At 71.4% G+C, this 13,148-nt stretch overlaps 2 protein-coding genes across 3 annotated transcripts; one reads left to right on the top strand and one right to left on the bottom strand.

Annotated features, from left to right (window-relative positions):
* Positions 1 to 398: 398 nt before the first annotated feature.
* On the bottom strand, positions 399 to 1,951 carry RNASEH2C (ribonuclease H2 subunit C). Of its 2 annotated transcripts, XM_068178679.1 has the most exons (4): positions 1,782 to 1,951; positions 1,207 to 1,337; positions 981 to 1,106; positions 399 to 501 (listed from the first exon to the last, which is right to left on the bottom strand). In XM_068178679.1, the coding sequence occupies exons 1-4, from the start codon at positions 1,915 to 1,917 to the stop codon at positions 454 to 456; spliced, it is 441 nt and encodes a 146-aa protein (XP_068034780.1). In that variant the 5' UTR covers positions 1,918 to 1,951; the 3' UTR covers positions 399 to 453. The 2 variants fall into 2 exon arrangements, with proteins under 2 accessions (XP_068034780.1, XP_068034781.1); XM_068178680.1 differs by lacking the exon at positions 981 to 1,106 and having other exon boundaries at positions 413 to 501.
* Positions 1,952 to 8,923: 6,972 nt separating this feature from the next.
* OVOL1 (ovo like transcriptional repressor 1) lies at positions 8,924 to 12,111 on the top strand. Its single transcript, XM_068178620.1, has 5 exons — positions 8,924 to 9,027; positions 10,236 to 10,364; positions 10,663 to 10,676; positions 10,791 to 11,055; positions 11,546 to 12,111. The coding sequence occupies exons 1-5, from the start codon at positions 8,928 to 8,930 to the stop codon at positions 11,836 to 11,838; spliced, it is 801 nt and encodes a 266-aa protein (XP_068034721.1). The 5' UTR covers positions 8,924 to 8,927; the 3' UTR covers positions 11,839 to 12,111.
* Positions 12,112 to 13,148: the final 1,037 nt, after the last annotated feature.

The raw sequence follows: 13,148 nt of genomic DNA, 5'->3' as shown, positions 1-13,148 counted from the left end.
CCCTCCGCTACCTGGCGCAAGTCATTAAATGACACCTGGCCCCGCCCACACCTGGCGCGGCAAATCCTTTATTGACCGTGAAAGGGGCGGGGTGTTGCCGGCCACACCCACTGTGGGAGTGGTCGTGGGTGTGGCTTTTGGAGGCCCCACCCACAGTGGGAGTGTTTTCATTTGTGGGTGGAGCCTCCTGTGAACAGAGTTTGTGTTTTTTTTTTTTAATAAAAGTGGGTGGGGCTTCCACAGGCCCCACCCATACTGGGAAGGGCTTCAGGCACTCTGGTTTAAATAAGCCCCACCCACTGGGTGTGGCCATCTCTGTTAATGAGGTGGGTGTGGGTGTGGCTTCACTTGTGGGCGTGGCCTCAGCTAAGCTGGGTCCCTTGATGGCACCAGGAGGGGCGTGGCTTGTTCAGGCTCCACCCCTCGGTGCACGGCTTCGATGGGCGTGGCCTGTCATGACTCCGCCTCCTCGTCGCTGTCCTCAGTCACGGGGGCATGGAGCTGGGGGAGGGGCAGCGTGAGGGGGGCTCAGGGACCCCCACCCACGGCCCCAGGCCCTGGAGCCCCAGAGGTGACCCCAGACCCCCAATTGTGACCCTGGACCCCCCAAAGGTGACCCCAGACCCCCAACGTGACCCCAGACCCCAAATTGTGACCCTGGACCCCTAAATGTGACCCCAGTGCCCCAAATGTGACCTCAATCCCCCAAATGTGACCCCAGACCCCCAAATCTGACCCCAGCCCCCCAATATGACCCCAACTTCCCCAAAGGTGACCTCAGCCCCCCAAAATGTGACCCTGGACTCCCCACATGTGACCCCAGCCCCCCAGGATGAGCCCAACCCCCCAAATGTGACCTCAATCCCCCAAAGGTGACCCCAGCCCCCCAAAATGTGACCCTGGACCCCCCACATGTGACCCCAGAGCCCCCAGATGTGACCCCCCAACCCCCCAGATGTGACCCCAGCCCCCCGACTCACGGCCCGGGCGAGGGGTCCCCACTGCAGGGCCCGGGCCAGGCCCCGGCCGGGGGCGGGGGCGGCGTCGCCCCCCCAGTCCGTGATGGCCCCGAAGGTCGCGGTCACCGTCACCGTCACCGGCCCGGCCTGGCGTCAGGGGCACGGGTCAGCGGGGACGGCGGCCGGGACCCCCGGGACGGGAAAACGGGGGGCTCTGAGCCTGGGGGAGGGGGGGGCTCTGCCTCACCTGGGGGTCCCCGGGCTCGCCCGGGGGGGGCTCTCCGGGCTCCCCCCCTCGCAGCACGACCCCCACGTAGCCGGGGGGCAGCAGCAGCTCCCGGCCCCCCAGGCGGCGCCCCCGGAACGAGGCCCAGAGCTCTGGGGGGGCAGGGTCAGGGGGTGGGACCCTCAAAGCGGCACGGGACCCCCAAAGCCACCCGAGATCCCCAAAACCGGCACGGGACCCCCAAACCGGCACGGGACCCCCAAAACGGCACGGGACCCCCAAACCCACCTGGGACCCCAAAACCCACCCGAGATCCCCAAAACCGGCACGGGACCCCCAAACCGGCACGGGACCCCTCAGGCCTCCCCGGGACCCATAAAATTTCCCGGGGCAACCAAAACCTCCCGGGACCCCAACCCTTCCAGAGACCCCCGACCCCTCCCCAAGCTCCCCCACAGCCCCCCACCTCAGGAACGCCCCCAAACCCAAGCCCACCCCCCCAGATGCAGCGGCCCCCTCAGGAATCCCCCCGGGCCCCCCAAAACCGAGCCCCGCACCCCAAGGGGAGCCTCCCCCCGCTGCCGCCGGGCCCTCACCGCCGCCGGGGCCGGGCCGGGCCCGCAGGAAGGCGGCCACGGGCGCGGGCCCGTCGTGCTGGACGCGGCAGGGCAGGAGCTGAGCCGGGAGCGGCTCCGGGGCGGCGCCGGGGGGGACCCGGACCCGCACCGCCATCACTGAGGGGGGGAAATTGGGCGGGCGGAAGTGACGTCACAGCGCGCCGAAAACGGCATGGAAGCGTCCATGGAGGAAACAAACATGGCGGCGCCCATGGGGAGGAAAGATGGCGGCACCGCACGGAAGCGGGAGGCGCAAAGGACGATGGGAGATGTGGTTCGAGGTCGGGGGGTTTCCTGAGCCCCGCCCCTACGTGTGCTGGGACCCCCCCCAGGCCTCCAGGGACCCCCCCCACCCCATGGGAGCCCCCAGCCCCCCAGAGAGCCCCCCCAGCGCCGCCCCCCTCCCCAGGGACCCCCAGAGCCGGACACGCAATTTGCGCTTTCCAGGTTTGGTTTTTTTGGGGGGGGGGGGTGTCACAGAACGGGGGCTGGGGGGCGCCACGTCCCGACATGTCGCGACAGCTCAGGCCCCGCCCTCCCCCCGCAGCAGCCGCGCGAGCAGCAGGACCCCCCCCCAGCGCTGCCCCCGCACCCGCCCCTCCCCCCCCGGCCCCCCCCCGCGCCAGGACCACCCCCCGGGGGGGGGCGGCGGCCGCCAGCGCCCATCCCCCCCCCGCCGGCACCAGCAGCGGGGCGAGCGCGGGGGGAGGGGCGGCCGCGCCCCCCCCCAGCACCAGGAGGGTCTCGGGGCCCCCCCCCAGCGACCCCCAGAGCGCCTCGAAGGCGCGGCGGGCGCGGGGGGGGGTCCCAGGCCGGGGGGAGGGCGAGGGGGCGCAGCCGCACCCCCAGGGGCAGCTCCAGCGGGGGGAGGGGCGCCAGGAACGAGTCCCCTCCCCCTTTTCGGGGGGCTCCCCCCCCACCCCCCCCATGGCTGAAAACCGCGGCGGCCTCGAGCGAGGGGGGCAGGGCTCGGGGGGGGCGCAGGGTCAGGGTCAGCTCGGCCCCCCCCCCGGCCGCCCCCCAGCGCCGCCAGCGCCCCCTCGGCCCAGCCCCCGCCCCCCCCCAGCAGCAGCTGCAGCGCCAGCACGGGGGGGGGCGGCGCCCCGCTTTGGGGAGGGGTCCCGGCGGCGGGGGGGGGGCGGCGCCCCGCTCTGGGGAGGGGTCCCGGCGGCGGGGGGGGGCGGCGCCCCGCTTTGGGGAGGGGTCCCGGCGGTGGGGGGGGGCGGCGCCCCGCTCTGGGGAGGGGTCCCCTCGGTTCGGGGCCCCCCCAGAGGCTCCAGGCGCAGCCGCAGGGGGAGGGGCACGGGCCGCCCCCCCCCCGCCAGCAGCGCCCCCCCCCAACCCTCGGGGTCCTGGGGGGCCCCGGGGGGGGCGTGGAACGGCGGGGGGGGCCCGGGGAGGCAGCGCAGGCGGCAGGGGGGGGGGCGCGGGCAGCAGGGAGGGGGGCGCGCCCCCCCCCGAGCCCCCCCCCGGGCCCGATTTGGGGAGGGGGGCGAGGGGCGCAGCGCGGGGGGGGGGCCCAACACCGCGGCCAATTTGGGGGGGCCCAGCGCGGCCGCCAGCGCCCCGTGGAGGCGGCCGCGGTCCCGCACGTCGGGGTCCCCCCCCCAGCCCAAGGCGGGGGGGTCCCGGGGCGGGGGGGGGGCACAGCGGGACCCCCCCGCAGGGCAGGAGGGGGGCGGCGGCGCTCAGCACCCCCTGAGCCCCCCCCCAGGCCCCCCCCCTCGGCCGCCAGCGCCCGCCGCAGGTACCGCCGCACCTGGGGGTGCATTTGGGGGGGGGTCCCGGGGCGCCCCCCCCGCGCGGGGGGGGTCGCGCAGCACCTTCAGCACCCCCCGGAGCTGGGGGGTGCCCGGGGGGGGGCGGGGGGGCGCGCAGGACCTGCGCCATCAAAGCCCCCCCCAGGGGCCCCCCCAAAACCTTGGCGAGCTCCAGCAGGTGCGGGGGGGCCGCGGGGTGCCCCCCCCCCAATAATCTCTCGGCCGCCGCCCCCAGCTCGGCCGCGGGGACCCCCCCGAACCAGCGGCCGTAGGCGAGCACGGCCCGGCAGAAGAGAACGGGGGGACCCCCCCCCCAAAAACCCCACCAGCCCCCACAGCCACTCCCGCCCCCCCGGGATCTTGGGGGGGGGGCTCCCCCCGCTCGGCGCCCCCCCCCGCGTTTCGGGGGGAGCAGAACGCCGCCGCCGCCTCGAAACGGGGCAGGAACATCTCGGGGGGCTCCGCGGCCCCCCCCGGGAACAGCGCGGCCGCCAAGGGGGGGGGGCAGCGCCGGGAGGGGGGGGCCGGCCCCGGTTTTTTTGGGGTCCCCCCCCCTCGAGGAGGCAGAGGAGGAAGAAGAGGCGCAGCGGGGGGGGCAGGGCGGGGGTGCAGCGCCAGCGCGGCCAGGCGGGGCGCCCCCCCCGCGCCGAGCCCCCCCCGCAGCAGCGCCGCCTGCACCGGGGCCGGCTCCGCCGAGGCCAGGACCGGGGGGGGCCCCGGGCGAGGCCCCCCCGAAATGCGGGAGCTGCGCCCGGGCGGCCGGGGCGAGGCCGAAGGCAGCGCCTGGGGAGGGGAGGGGGCGTCAGGAATGCGGGGGGGGGGGGAAGGAATTGGGGGGGGGGGGTGATGGGATTTGGAGGGGATTGAAACTGGGGGGGTCCCAAAGTGGGGGAATCCTGGGGATCCCCGGGATCTGGGGGGTGGGGGGGGGGCTCTGGGATTTGGGGGGGGGGCTCTGGGATTCGCAGGGGATTGAAATGGGGGGGGCCTGAGTGTTTCTGGGCGCCCCAAAGAAGGGGAATCCTGGGGTTCCCTGGGATTCGGGGGGTTCCCTGGGATTCGGGGGGTTCCCTGGGATTTGGGGGGGTCCCTGGGATTTAGGGGGGGTTCCTGGGATTTGGGGGTCCCGAGGGTCCCTGGGATTTGGGGGGGCTCTGGGATTTGGGGTCCCGGGGGGGGCTGGGACTCACCGGGATCCGGCCCCGCCTCTCCCCAGGGATCCGCTGGATCTGGAGGGGGGAGGGGGGATCAGGGGGTCGGGGGGGCCGGGGGATCCCCCAACCCCCCCAGGGACGCTCCCAGTACCATACTGGGATGTACTGGGATCCTTCCCAGCTGCCCAGGATCCCTCCCGGCACCATCCCAGTCTGGCGCTGGCACTTACTGGGATCTGTCCCAGTTCCCAGAGGGATTCCCCAGGATCCCTCCTGGGACCCCCCCCTAACCCTTACTGGGACCCCCCCAGTCCTTACTGGGACTCTCCTAACTCTTACTGGGACACTCTCGGTCCTCTCTGGGACCCCCAGGGCCTTTACTGGGACCCACTGGGATCCTCCCAGTCCTTACTGGGAGCCTCTGGGACCCTCCCAACTCTTACTGGGACCCCCTCCAACCTTTACTGGGACCGACCGGAACCCCTCAGTCCTTACTGGGACACACTGGGACGCCCCCAGTCCTTACTGGGACCCCCCCCCAACTTTACTGGGACGCCCCCAGTCCTTACTGGGACACACTGAGACCCCCCCAGTCCTTACTGGGACACACTGGGACCCCCCCCAGTCCTTACTGGGACCCCCCCAGTCCTTACTGGGACACCCTAGGGTCCCTCCCCCGGCCCGTCCCGGTCGCCCCCCGGCCCGTCCCGGTCGCCCCCCGCTCACCGGCCGCCGCCTCCGCCCGCAGCAGCAGCAGCGGCTGCAGCGCGGGGCTCTCCCGGAGGCTCCCGGGGGGGGTCCCGGGCGGGGTCCCGAGGGCTCTGGGGGCGCTGCCGGGGGTCCCGAGGCGCCGCAGCTCCCGCAGGCACTCGGCGGCCGCCGCCGGGGCCCCCCCCGCGCCCCCCGGGCGCTGCAGCAGCGCCGCCAGCGCCGCCAGCCCCGCGCGGTCGCCGCTGGCCACCAGCACGGTCACGGTGGCCAGCAGCAGCAGCGAGCGGGGCGGCGCGGGGGGGCCCGCGGGGGGCTGGGCCAGCAGCGCCAGCAGAGCCCCCCCGGGACCCCCGGGGACCCCCGGGGAGCCCCCCCCGCACAGCGCCCGCGGGGACTCGAGCAGCAGCAGCAGCAGCTCCGTCTGGGACCGGGGCTGGGGGTGAGGGGAGACCCCCACCACAAAGGGGGACCCCCGGGTGGAGACCCCCCCCCCAACTAAAGGGGGACCCCCAGGTGGAGACCCCCCCCCCCAACCAAAGGGGGACCCCCGGGTGGAGACCCCCCCCCCAACTAAAGGGGGACCCCCGGGTGGAGACCCCCCCCCAACCAAAGGGGGACCCCCGGGTGGAGACCCCCCCCCCAACTAAAGGGGGACCCCCGGGTGGAGACCCCCCACAACCAGAGGGGGACCCCCGGGTGGAGACCCCCCCCAACCAAAGGGGGACCCCCGAAAGAGCCCACCCCCACCCACAACCAAAGGGGGACCCCCGGGTGGAGACCCCCCCCCAACCAAAGGGGGACTCCCGGGTGGAGACCCCCCACAACCAAAGGGGGAGCCCCGGGTGGAGACCCCCCCCAACCAAAGGGGGACCCCCGGGTGGAGACCCCCCCCCAACCAAAGGGGGACCCCCGGAGGAGCCGGCAGGGACGGAGAATTCCCCTCCAGGGACCCCAAATTCCCCTCCAGGGACCCCAAAGCCCGCCCAGGTACCCCCGGGTCACCCCCAGGGACCCCAGAATCCCTCAGGTGACCCCAGATCACGCCCAGGGACCGAGAATTCCCCTCCAGGGACCCCAAAGCCCCCCCAGGGACCCCACAATCCCAAAGGTCCCAGATTCCCTCAGGTGACCCCGAATGCCCCCAAAGACCCCAGCCCCCCCCAGGTGACGGCCCCGCCCCTCGCCGCCGTCGCGCACCTGATGACGTGGCGAGGGGCGGGGCCGGCGCAGCGCGGGGGGCGCGGGGGGCGCGAGCGCGGCCGCGAGCCGGGCCCAGGGCCCCCCCCCCCGCCATGGCCGCGGGGGCTGCCGGGAGCGCCTGACGTCACGGCCCGCCCCCCTCCGTGACGTCACACACACACACACCCCCGCTGTGCCCGCGGGAAGCGGCGGCGGGGAGGCTGTGACGTCACACCGCCGCGGCGGGGGAGCGGCGATGTCACAGGCGGGATGGCTGACGTCACATCCCCCGCGCAGAGTGACGTCATAGGGTGCGGGGGATGCCCACAGGCGGCTTGTGGGGTCCCTAGAGCCCCCCAGAGCCCCCCCGGGGCCCTGCGGGACCCGTGTCCCCCCCGGGCCGGTCCGACCGGCCGCGCTCCCGGCCCCGCTCCCCCCCCGGGGGCACCGGGGACCCGCCCCGGCCGCACGTACCGGAGCGGGAACGTGCAGGTGACCCCCCCCGGGGACACCCCCACCCCCCCCCGGGACACCCCGACCCCCCCTCGGGGACACCCCGACCCCCCTCGGGGACACCCTGACCCCCCCGGGACACCCTGACCCCCCCCGGGGACACAGGTGTGCAGGTGAGCCCCCACCCCAGTCTCTCCAGGTGACCTCCTGACACCCCAGTCCCGGGGACAGCGCCGTCCCCGTCCCCGTGTCCCCGTGTCCCCGTGTCCCCAACATCCCTGTGTCCCCGTGTCCCCAACATCCCCGTGTCCCCCTGTCCCCGTGTCCCCCTGTCCAGCTCACCCCAAACTCTCCGTGTCCCCCGTCCCCCATCCCTGCGTCCCCAATGTCCCCACACCCCTCAGACCAGTGTCCCCATGTCCCCAATGTCCCCATGTCCCCATCTCCGATGTCCCCATGTCCCCAGATACCCCCCAATGTCCCCGGTGTCCCCCGTGGCTGTACCCAGTGTCCCCACGTCCCCGGTGTCCCCGATGTCCCCAAATACCCCTCAATGTCCCCATGTCCCCGATATCCCCACGTCCCGGTGTCCCGGTGTCCCCGCCCCCGCGGCTGTCCCCGCGTCCCGCGGTGTCCCCGGGCCGGGGCGGGGGCTCCCCGTTATTTCCCAAGCGGCGCCCGCCCGACCGGCTCCGGCTGCGGCGCGGCCCGGCCCGACCGGCGGAACCGGTCCGGGGCACCGCGGGGCGGGACGGGGGACGCGCGGCGGGGCGGCACCGCCGGCACCGGCACGGCACGGCCGCGACGGCAGCGGGACAGCACCGCTGGGACCGGGACAGGACCTCCGGGACCGGGACAGCACCGGGACAGCACTGCCGGGACCGACACGGCACCGCCAGGACCGGGGTAGCACCAGGACAGCACCTCCGGCACCGGGACAAGACCGGGACGGCGCAACCGGGACAACAGAGCCGGGACCGGGATAACAGAGCCGGGACCGGGATAACAGAGCCGGGACCGGGATAACAGAGCCGGGACCGGGATAACAGAGCCGGGAGCAGCACAGCCGGGATAACGCAGCCAGGACAGCACCGGGACAGCACAACCGGGACAAAAGAGCTGGGACAGGACCGGGACAATCGGGATAACAGAGCCAGGACCGGGATAACACGGCTGGGACCGGCACCGGGACAGCACAACCGGGACAACAGAGCCGGGACAGCCCCGGGACAGCGCAGCTGAGGGCGCGGCGCGGGGCTCGGGCCGGTGACAGCGGGGCGGTGACAGCGGGGCGGTGACAGCGGATCGCGGTGACGCCGGAGCCGGGATCGGGCACCGGAACCGCTCCAATCCCCGGGATCTGAGCCCAAATCCGGGATCCTCCGGAGCGCCGGGATCCGGCGGGATTGGGGATCCAGCACCAAACCTGGCCTGGGATCCGTGACCAGGCGCTGAAATCAACCAAATCCTCCGGATCTGGCATCAAAATCCACCAAAGATCGGGGCTTTGGTGCTGGTATTGACCAAATCCTCGGGATCGGGGATCAGAACTGAGCGAGGATTTGGGATCCAGCACCGAAACTGAGCGAGGATTTGGGATCCAGCACCGAAACTGAGCGAGGATTTGGGATCGCCTGTGGCTGTTGACCAAATACTGGGGATCTGTGATCAAAACTAGCCAAGGATTTGGGATCGGCTGCGGATATTGACCAAACACTCCGGATCTGGGATCAAACCCAACCGGGGATCCGGGATCCGAGACCCAGCCCCGCCGTGAGCCGGGAATCGGCACCGCGACCCCCCCGGGGATTGGAGCAGGGATCCCGCGGGGGATCCATCGGGATCGGGGGATCCAGCGGGATCCAGCCATGCCGCGCGCGTTCCTGGTGAAGAAGCCGGTGGTGGCCACGGCCAAGCGCAACTGGAGCGAGCTCCCGGACGAGCAGCGGGCGGAGATCTACGTGCCCAGTATGGGGGAAGGGATCTGGGGGGGCCCGGGGATCTGGGGGGGCCAGATCCATTGGGAAATGGGATTTGGGGGGCCAGATCCATTGGGAAATGGGATTTGGGGGGACGGGATCCATTGGGAGATGGGATTTGGGGGGACAGGATCCATTGGGAGATGGGATTTAGGGGGGATTCAGGAATTTGGGGGGGCCCAGGTGTCCGGGGGGACCCAGGGATTTGGGGGGACTCAGGGATTTGGGGGGACTCAGGAATTTGGGGGGACTCAGGCGTCCGTTGGGATTCAGCTACTGGGGGCCCCCAGAAGTCTGGGGGGCTGTCAGGAATTTGGGGGTTCCGGGTGTTTGAGGGGACCCAGAACCTGGAGGGGGAGGCCTCAGGGTTGGAGGGGGACCCAGGAATTTGGGGGGGTCCCAGATGTTTTGGAAGTGCGCAGGAGGACCAAAGAATTTAGGGGGACACAGGAATTTTTGGGGATCCAGGAGTTCCAGGGGTTCCCCGAGTTTGGAGGGATCCGCGGTTTTGGGGTGACCTCCTTCCCCTCCAGGGGTGTCTCCTTAGTGACGGAGTTGGGGTTCAGCCCCCAAACCCCACCCAAACACTGGGACGGGGAGGGGGGGTTTGGGGAGGATTTTGGGGTGCCCGGACCCCGGGGCCCTTTTGGGGGTGGGGGTTTGGGGTGCCCGGAGAGCCGGGAGGGTTTGGGGAGGAATTTGGGGTGCCTGGGTGCCTCTGGGGGGTGATTTTAGGGGGGCTTTGGGCTGCCCGCCTGTGTCCCTTGGTGGGGGAGGGGATTTTTGGGTGTCGCCGGTGTCCCCCCGGGGGGGGGTGGGGAGGGCGGGGGGGTGGCGTCCCCCCCCCGGGGCCCACGCGGGCGACACCCGCCGGAAACCCCTAATTTGGGGCGTAATTCGGGCTGTAATTTGGGGTGTCGCGGCCCGAGCCGTCCGACCGGTCGGGGGAACCCCAAAGGGCGGGGGAGGGGAGCGGGGGAGGGGCCCCCCAAATCCTCCTCCTGCCATGGGGGAGGAGGGGGGGGTCACATTTGGGGCGTCCCCACGGTGGGGTCCGATTTGGGGAGGGGGAGGGTCACATTTGGGGAGTCCCGATGATTTTTTTTTGGGGGGGGGGGGTTTGGGGGGGATCCCATTTCGGGGGGGCGGTTTGAGGGTTCAGGACCCCCCCCCTGAAGCTGTGCCCCCCCCACACAGTCTGCCTGGGGGGGTGCCCCCTGCGCAGGGACCCCGAGCCGGCCGTGGGCGAGGCCCCCGCGTCCCCCCTGGACATGACGCTGCCCCCCCGCGCCCCCCCCCGGCCCCTTCCTGCACCCCAAGGGCAAGGTAAGGGGGGCACCCCAAATTTGGGGAGGGGCTGGAAGGATGGGGGGGGGGGGAGAAAAGTGAGCTGGAGGGTGCCCGAATTGGGGAGGGGGGGCCTGAGACTGGGGGTCCCCATGAGCACGGAGGTCCCCAAAATGGGGCGTGCCTAAATTGGGGGGGGCGTCCCCAAAATTTGGGGGTGCCCAAGGTAGGAGGTCCCTGGGACTGGGGGGGGTCTCTGTGATTGGGGTTCCTGGTGGGGTGGGGGGGTCTTCAAAACTGGGGGTTCCCCAATTTGGGGGGGGTCCCCAAAAGCCAGGGGGGGTCACCAAGGTGGGCTGGGGGTCCCCAAAACCAGAAGTCCCCAAGGGGGGCCGTCCCCCATGTCCGGGGGGGGTTCCCACCAGGTGTCCCCCCATTTAACCCTTTCCTCCCCTCTCTCTGCAGGTCCCGTCCGGCCCTTTGGGCGCCCCCCTCCCCCCGGGGCTGCCCCTGGCCGGGGGGGTCCCCGTGGGGGTCCCGGTGGCCGGGGGGGTCCCGGGGGGCTCCGAGCTCTTCTCGTGCCCCGTGTGCCACAAGAGCTTCGGGTTCCAGCGGATGCTGAACCGGCACCTCAAGTGCCACAGCGAGGTGAAGCGGCACCGCTGCCCCTACTGCGGGAAGGGCTTCAACGACACCTTCGACCTCAAGCGCCACGTCCGCACCCACACCGGTGAGACCGGGACGGGAACGGGAACGGGACGGGAACAGGAATGAGAACAGGTGGGAATGGGGTGGGATTGGGGTGGGAAAAGGTTCAACGACACCTTGGACCTCAAGCGCTACGTCCGCACCCACACCGGTGAGACCGGGACGGGAACGGGAACGGAATGGGAACGGGAATGGAATGGAATGGAATGGGGCAGGAATGGGAATGTCCCTCTGTCCCCTGTCCAGGTGTCCGTCCCTACAGGTGCTCGCTGTGTGACAGGGCCATGCCCCTCTGTCCCTCTGTCCCTCTGTCCCCTGTCCAGGTGTCCGTCCCTACAGGTGCTTGCTGTGTGACAGGGCCATGCCCCTCTGTCCCTCTGTCCCCTGTCCAGGTGTCCATCCCTACATGACAGGGCCATGCCCCTCTGTCCCTCTGTCCCTCTGTCCCCTGTCCAGGTGTCCATCCCTACATGACAGGGCCATGCCCCTCTGTCCCTCTGTCCCCTGTCCAGGTGTCCGTCCCTACAAGTGCTCGCTGTGTGACAAGGCCTTCACGCAGCGCTGCTCGCTGGAGTCCCACCTGCGCAAGATCCACGGCGTGGCGCAGCGCTACGGCTACAAGGAGCGCCGGGCCAAGCTCTACGTGTGCGAGGAGTGCGGCGGCACGGCCGACAGCCAGGACGCGCACCTGGCGCACCTGCGCCAGCGCCACCCCCACAGCCCCCTCCTGGCCAAGCTGGCCCGCAAGGCCGCGGCCACGCCCGCGCCCCGCCCGGCCCCGCCCCGCGCCGCCCCGCCCCCTTAGGGGACTCGCAAAAGGGGGGTGGGGGTGGGGCGGCCACGCCCAGTTTGGGGGGACATGCCCGTTCAGGGCGGGACACGCCCGTTCAGGGGATGGGCACGCCCATTTTGAGGGTTAGGGGAGGGACACACCCAGCTGGGACACGCCCGGTTGGGGAGGGACACGCCCACTTAGGGACATAACCACTATGGGGTGGGACACGCCCATTTTGGGCAGGGACACACCCACTTTATACAGAGACACACCCACCTCGGGACACACCCATTGAGGACAGGGACACACCCACCTGGGGACACACCCAATTATGACAGGGACACGCCCACCTGGGGGCACACCCATTTACACAGGGACACACCCACCTTGGGACACACCCACTTAGGCAGGGACACACGCACCTGGGGACACACCCATTTAGACAGGGACACACCCACCTGGGGACACACCCATTTAGACAGGGACACACCCACCTGGGGGCACACCCAATTATGACAGGGACACACCCACCTGGGGACACACCCAATTATGACAGGGACACACCCAATTTTGGGCTGGGGGAAGAATCACTCTGAGGCCACACCCACCAGAGAATGGATGCCACGCCCATTCGGTTGGGACACGACCCTTTTTTGGCGTCAGGTGGGGCTTTGGTGTGGAAGCGACGCCCACTTTACCCCCTTTGGGAATTAAAGCCCCCCCTGTGATCACTGACCACGCCCCTCGTGCTGGAGGCCACGCCCTCTCGGGGATCAGACCACGCCCCCTCGATAAAGGAGCCCCTGGCCACACCTGGGGGTCTCGGCAGCCCCCCCCCCACACCACAGGTGCCGTTAGTCCAGTTTTTATTGCCCGGGACCCCCCAAGATGGGGGGTGGGGGAGGGGGTGCGTGGGGGAGGGGCGGCCCCTCCCTCTCCAGTTCGTGTCCCCGCGGGGGGGGGGAGGGGCGGCCCCTCCCCCCACAAAGTCCAGTTCAAGTCCCTCCTTTGGTCACAGGCTCCGCCCCCTCCCCTCCCCCACCCCCGGGGGCGTTTGGCAAAAGCAGGAGGGGGGGATGGGGGGATGGGGGAGGGGCGGCCACACCCACCCGACCCCTCCCCCCCCCTCAAAATCCTCCAGATCCCCCTAAGGCAGCTTGGCAGGGATGGGGGGAGGGTGGAGGCTCCCCCCAAAGTGCGAGGGGACTCCCAAAAATGGGGCGGGGGGGGGGGTGGCCGGCTCAAAATCGGCGGGGGGACAAAACTGGGGGGGGCGCCCGCAGGAAATGAAGCCCCTCCCCCAAAAAGGGGGTGACCCCCTCCAAAATCTGCTCCATCCC

The sequence above is a fragment of the Anomalospiza imberbis genome, unplaced genomic scaffold (genome assembly GCF_031753505.1).
Source record: "Anomalospiza imberbis isolate Cuckoo-Finch-1a 21T00152 unplaced genomic scaffold, ASM3175350v1 scaffold_52, whole genome shotgun sequence".
NCBI classification, from domain to species: domain Eukaryota; kingdom Metazoa; phylum Chordata; class Aves; order Passeriformes; family Viduidae; genus Anomalospiza; species Anomalospiza imberbis.
This window is presented reverse-complemented; position numbering and strand designations above follow the sequence as displayed.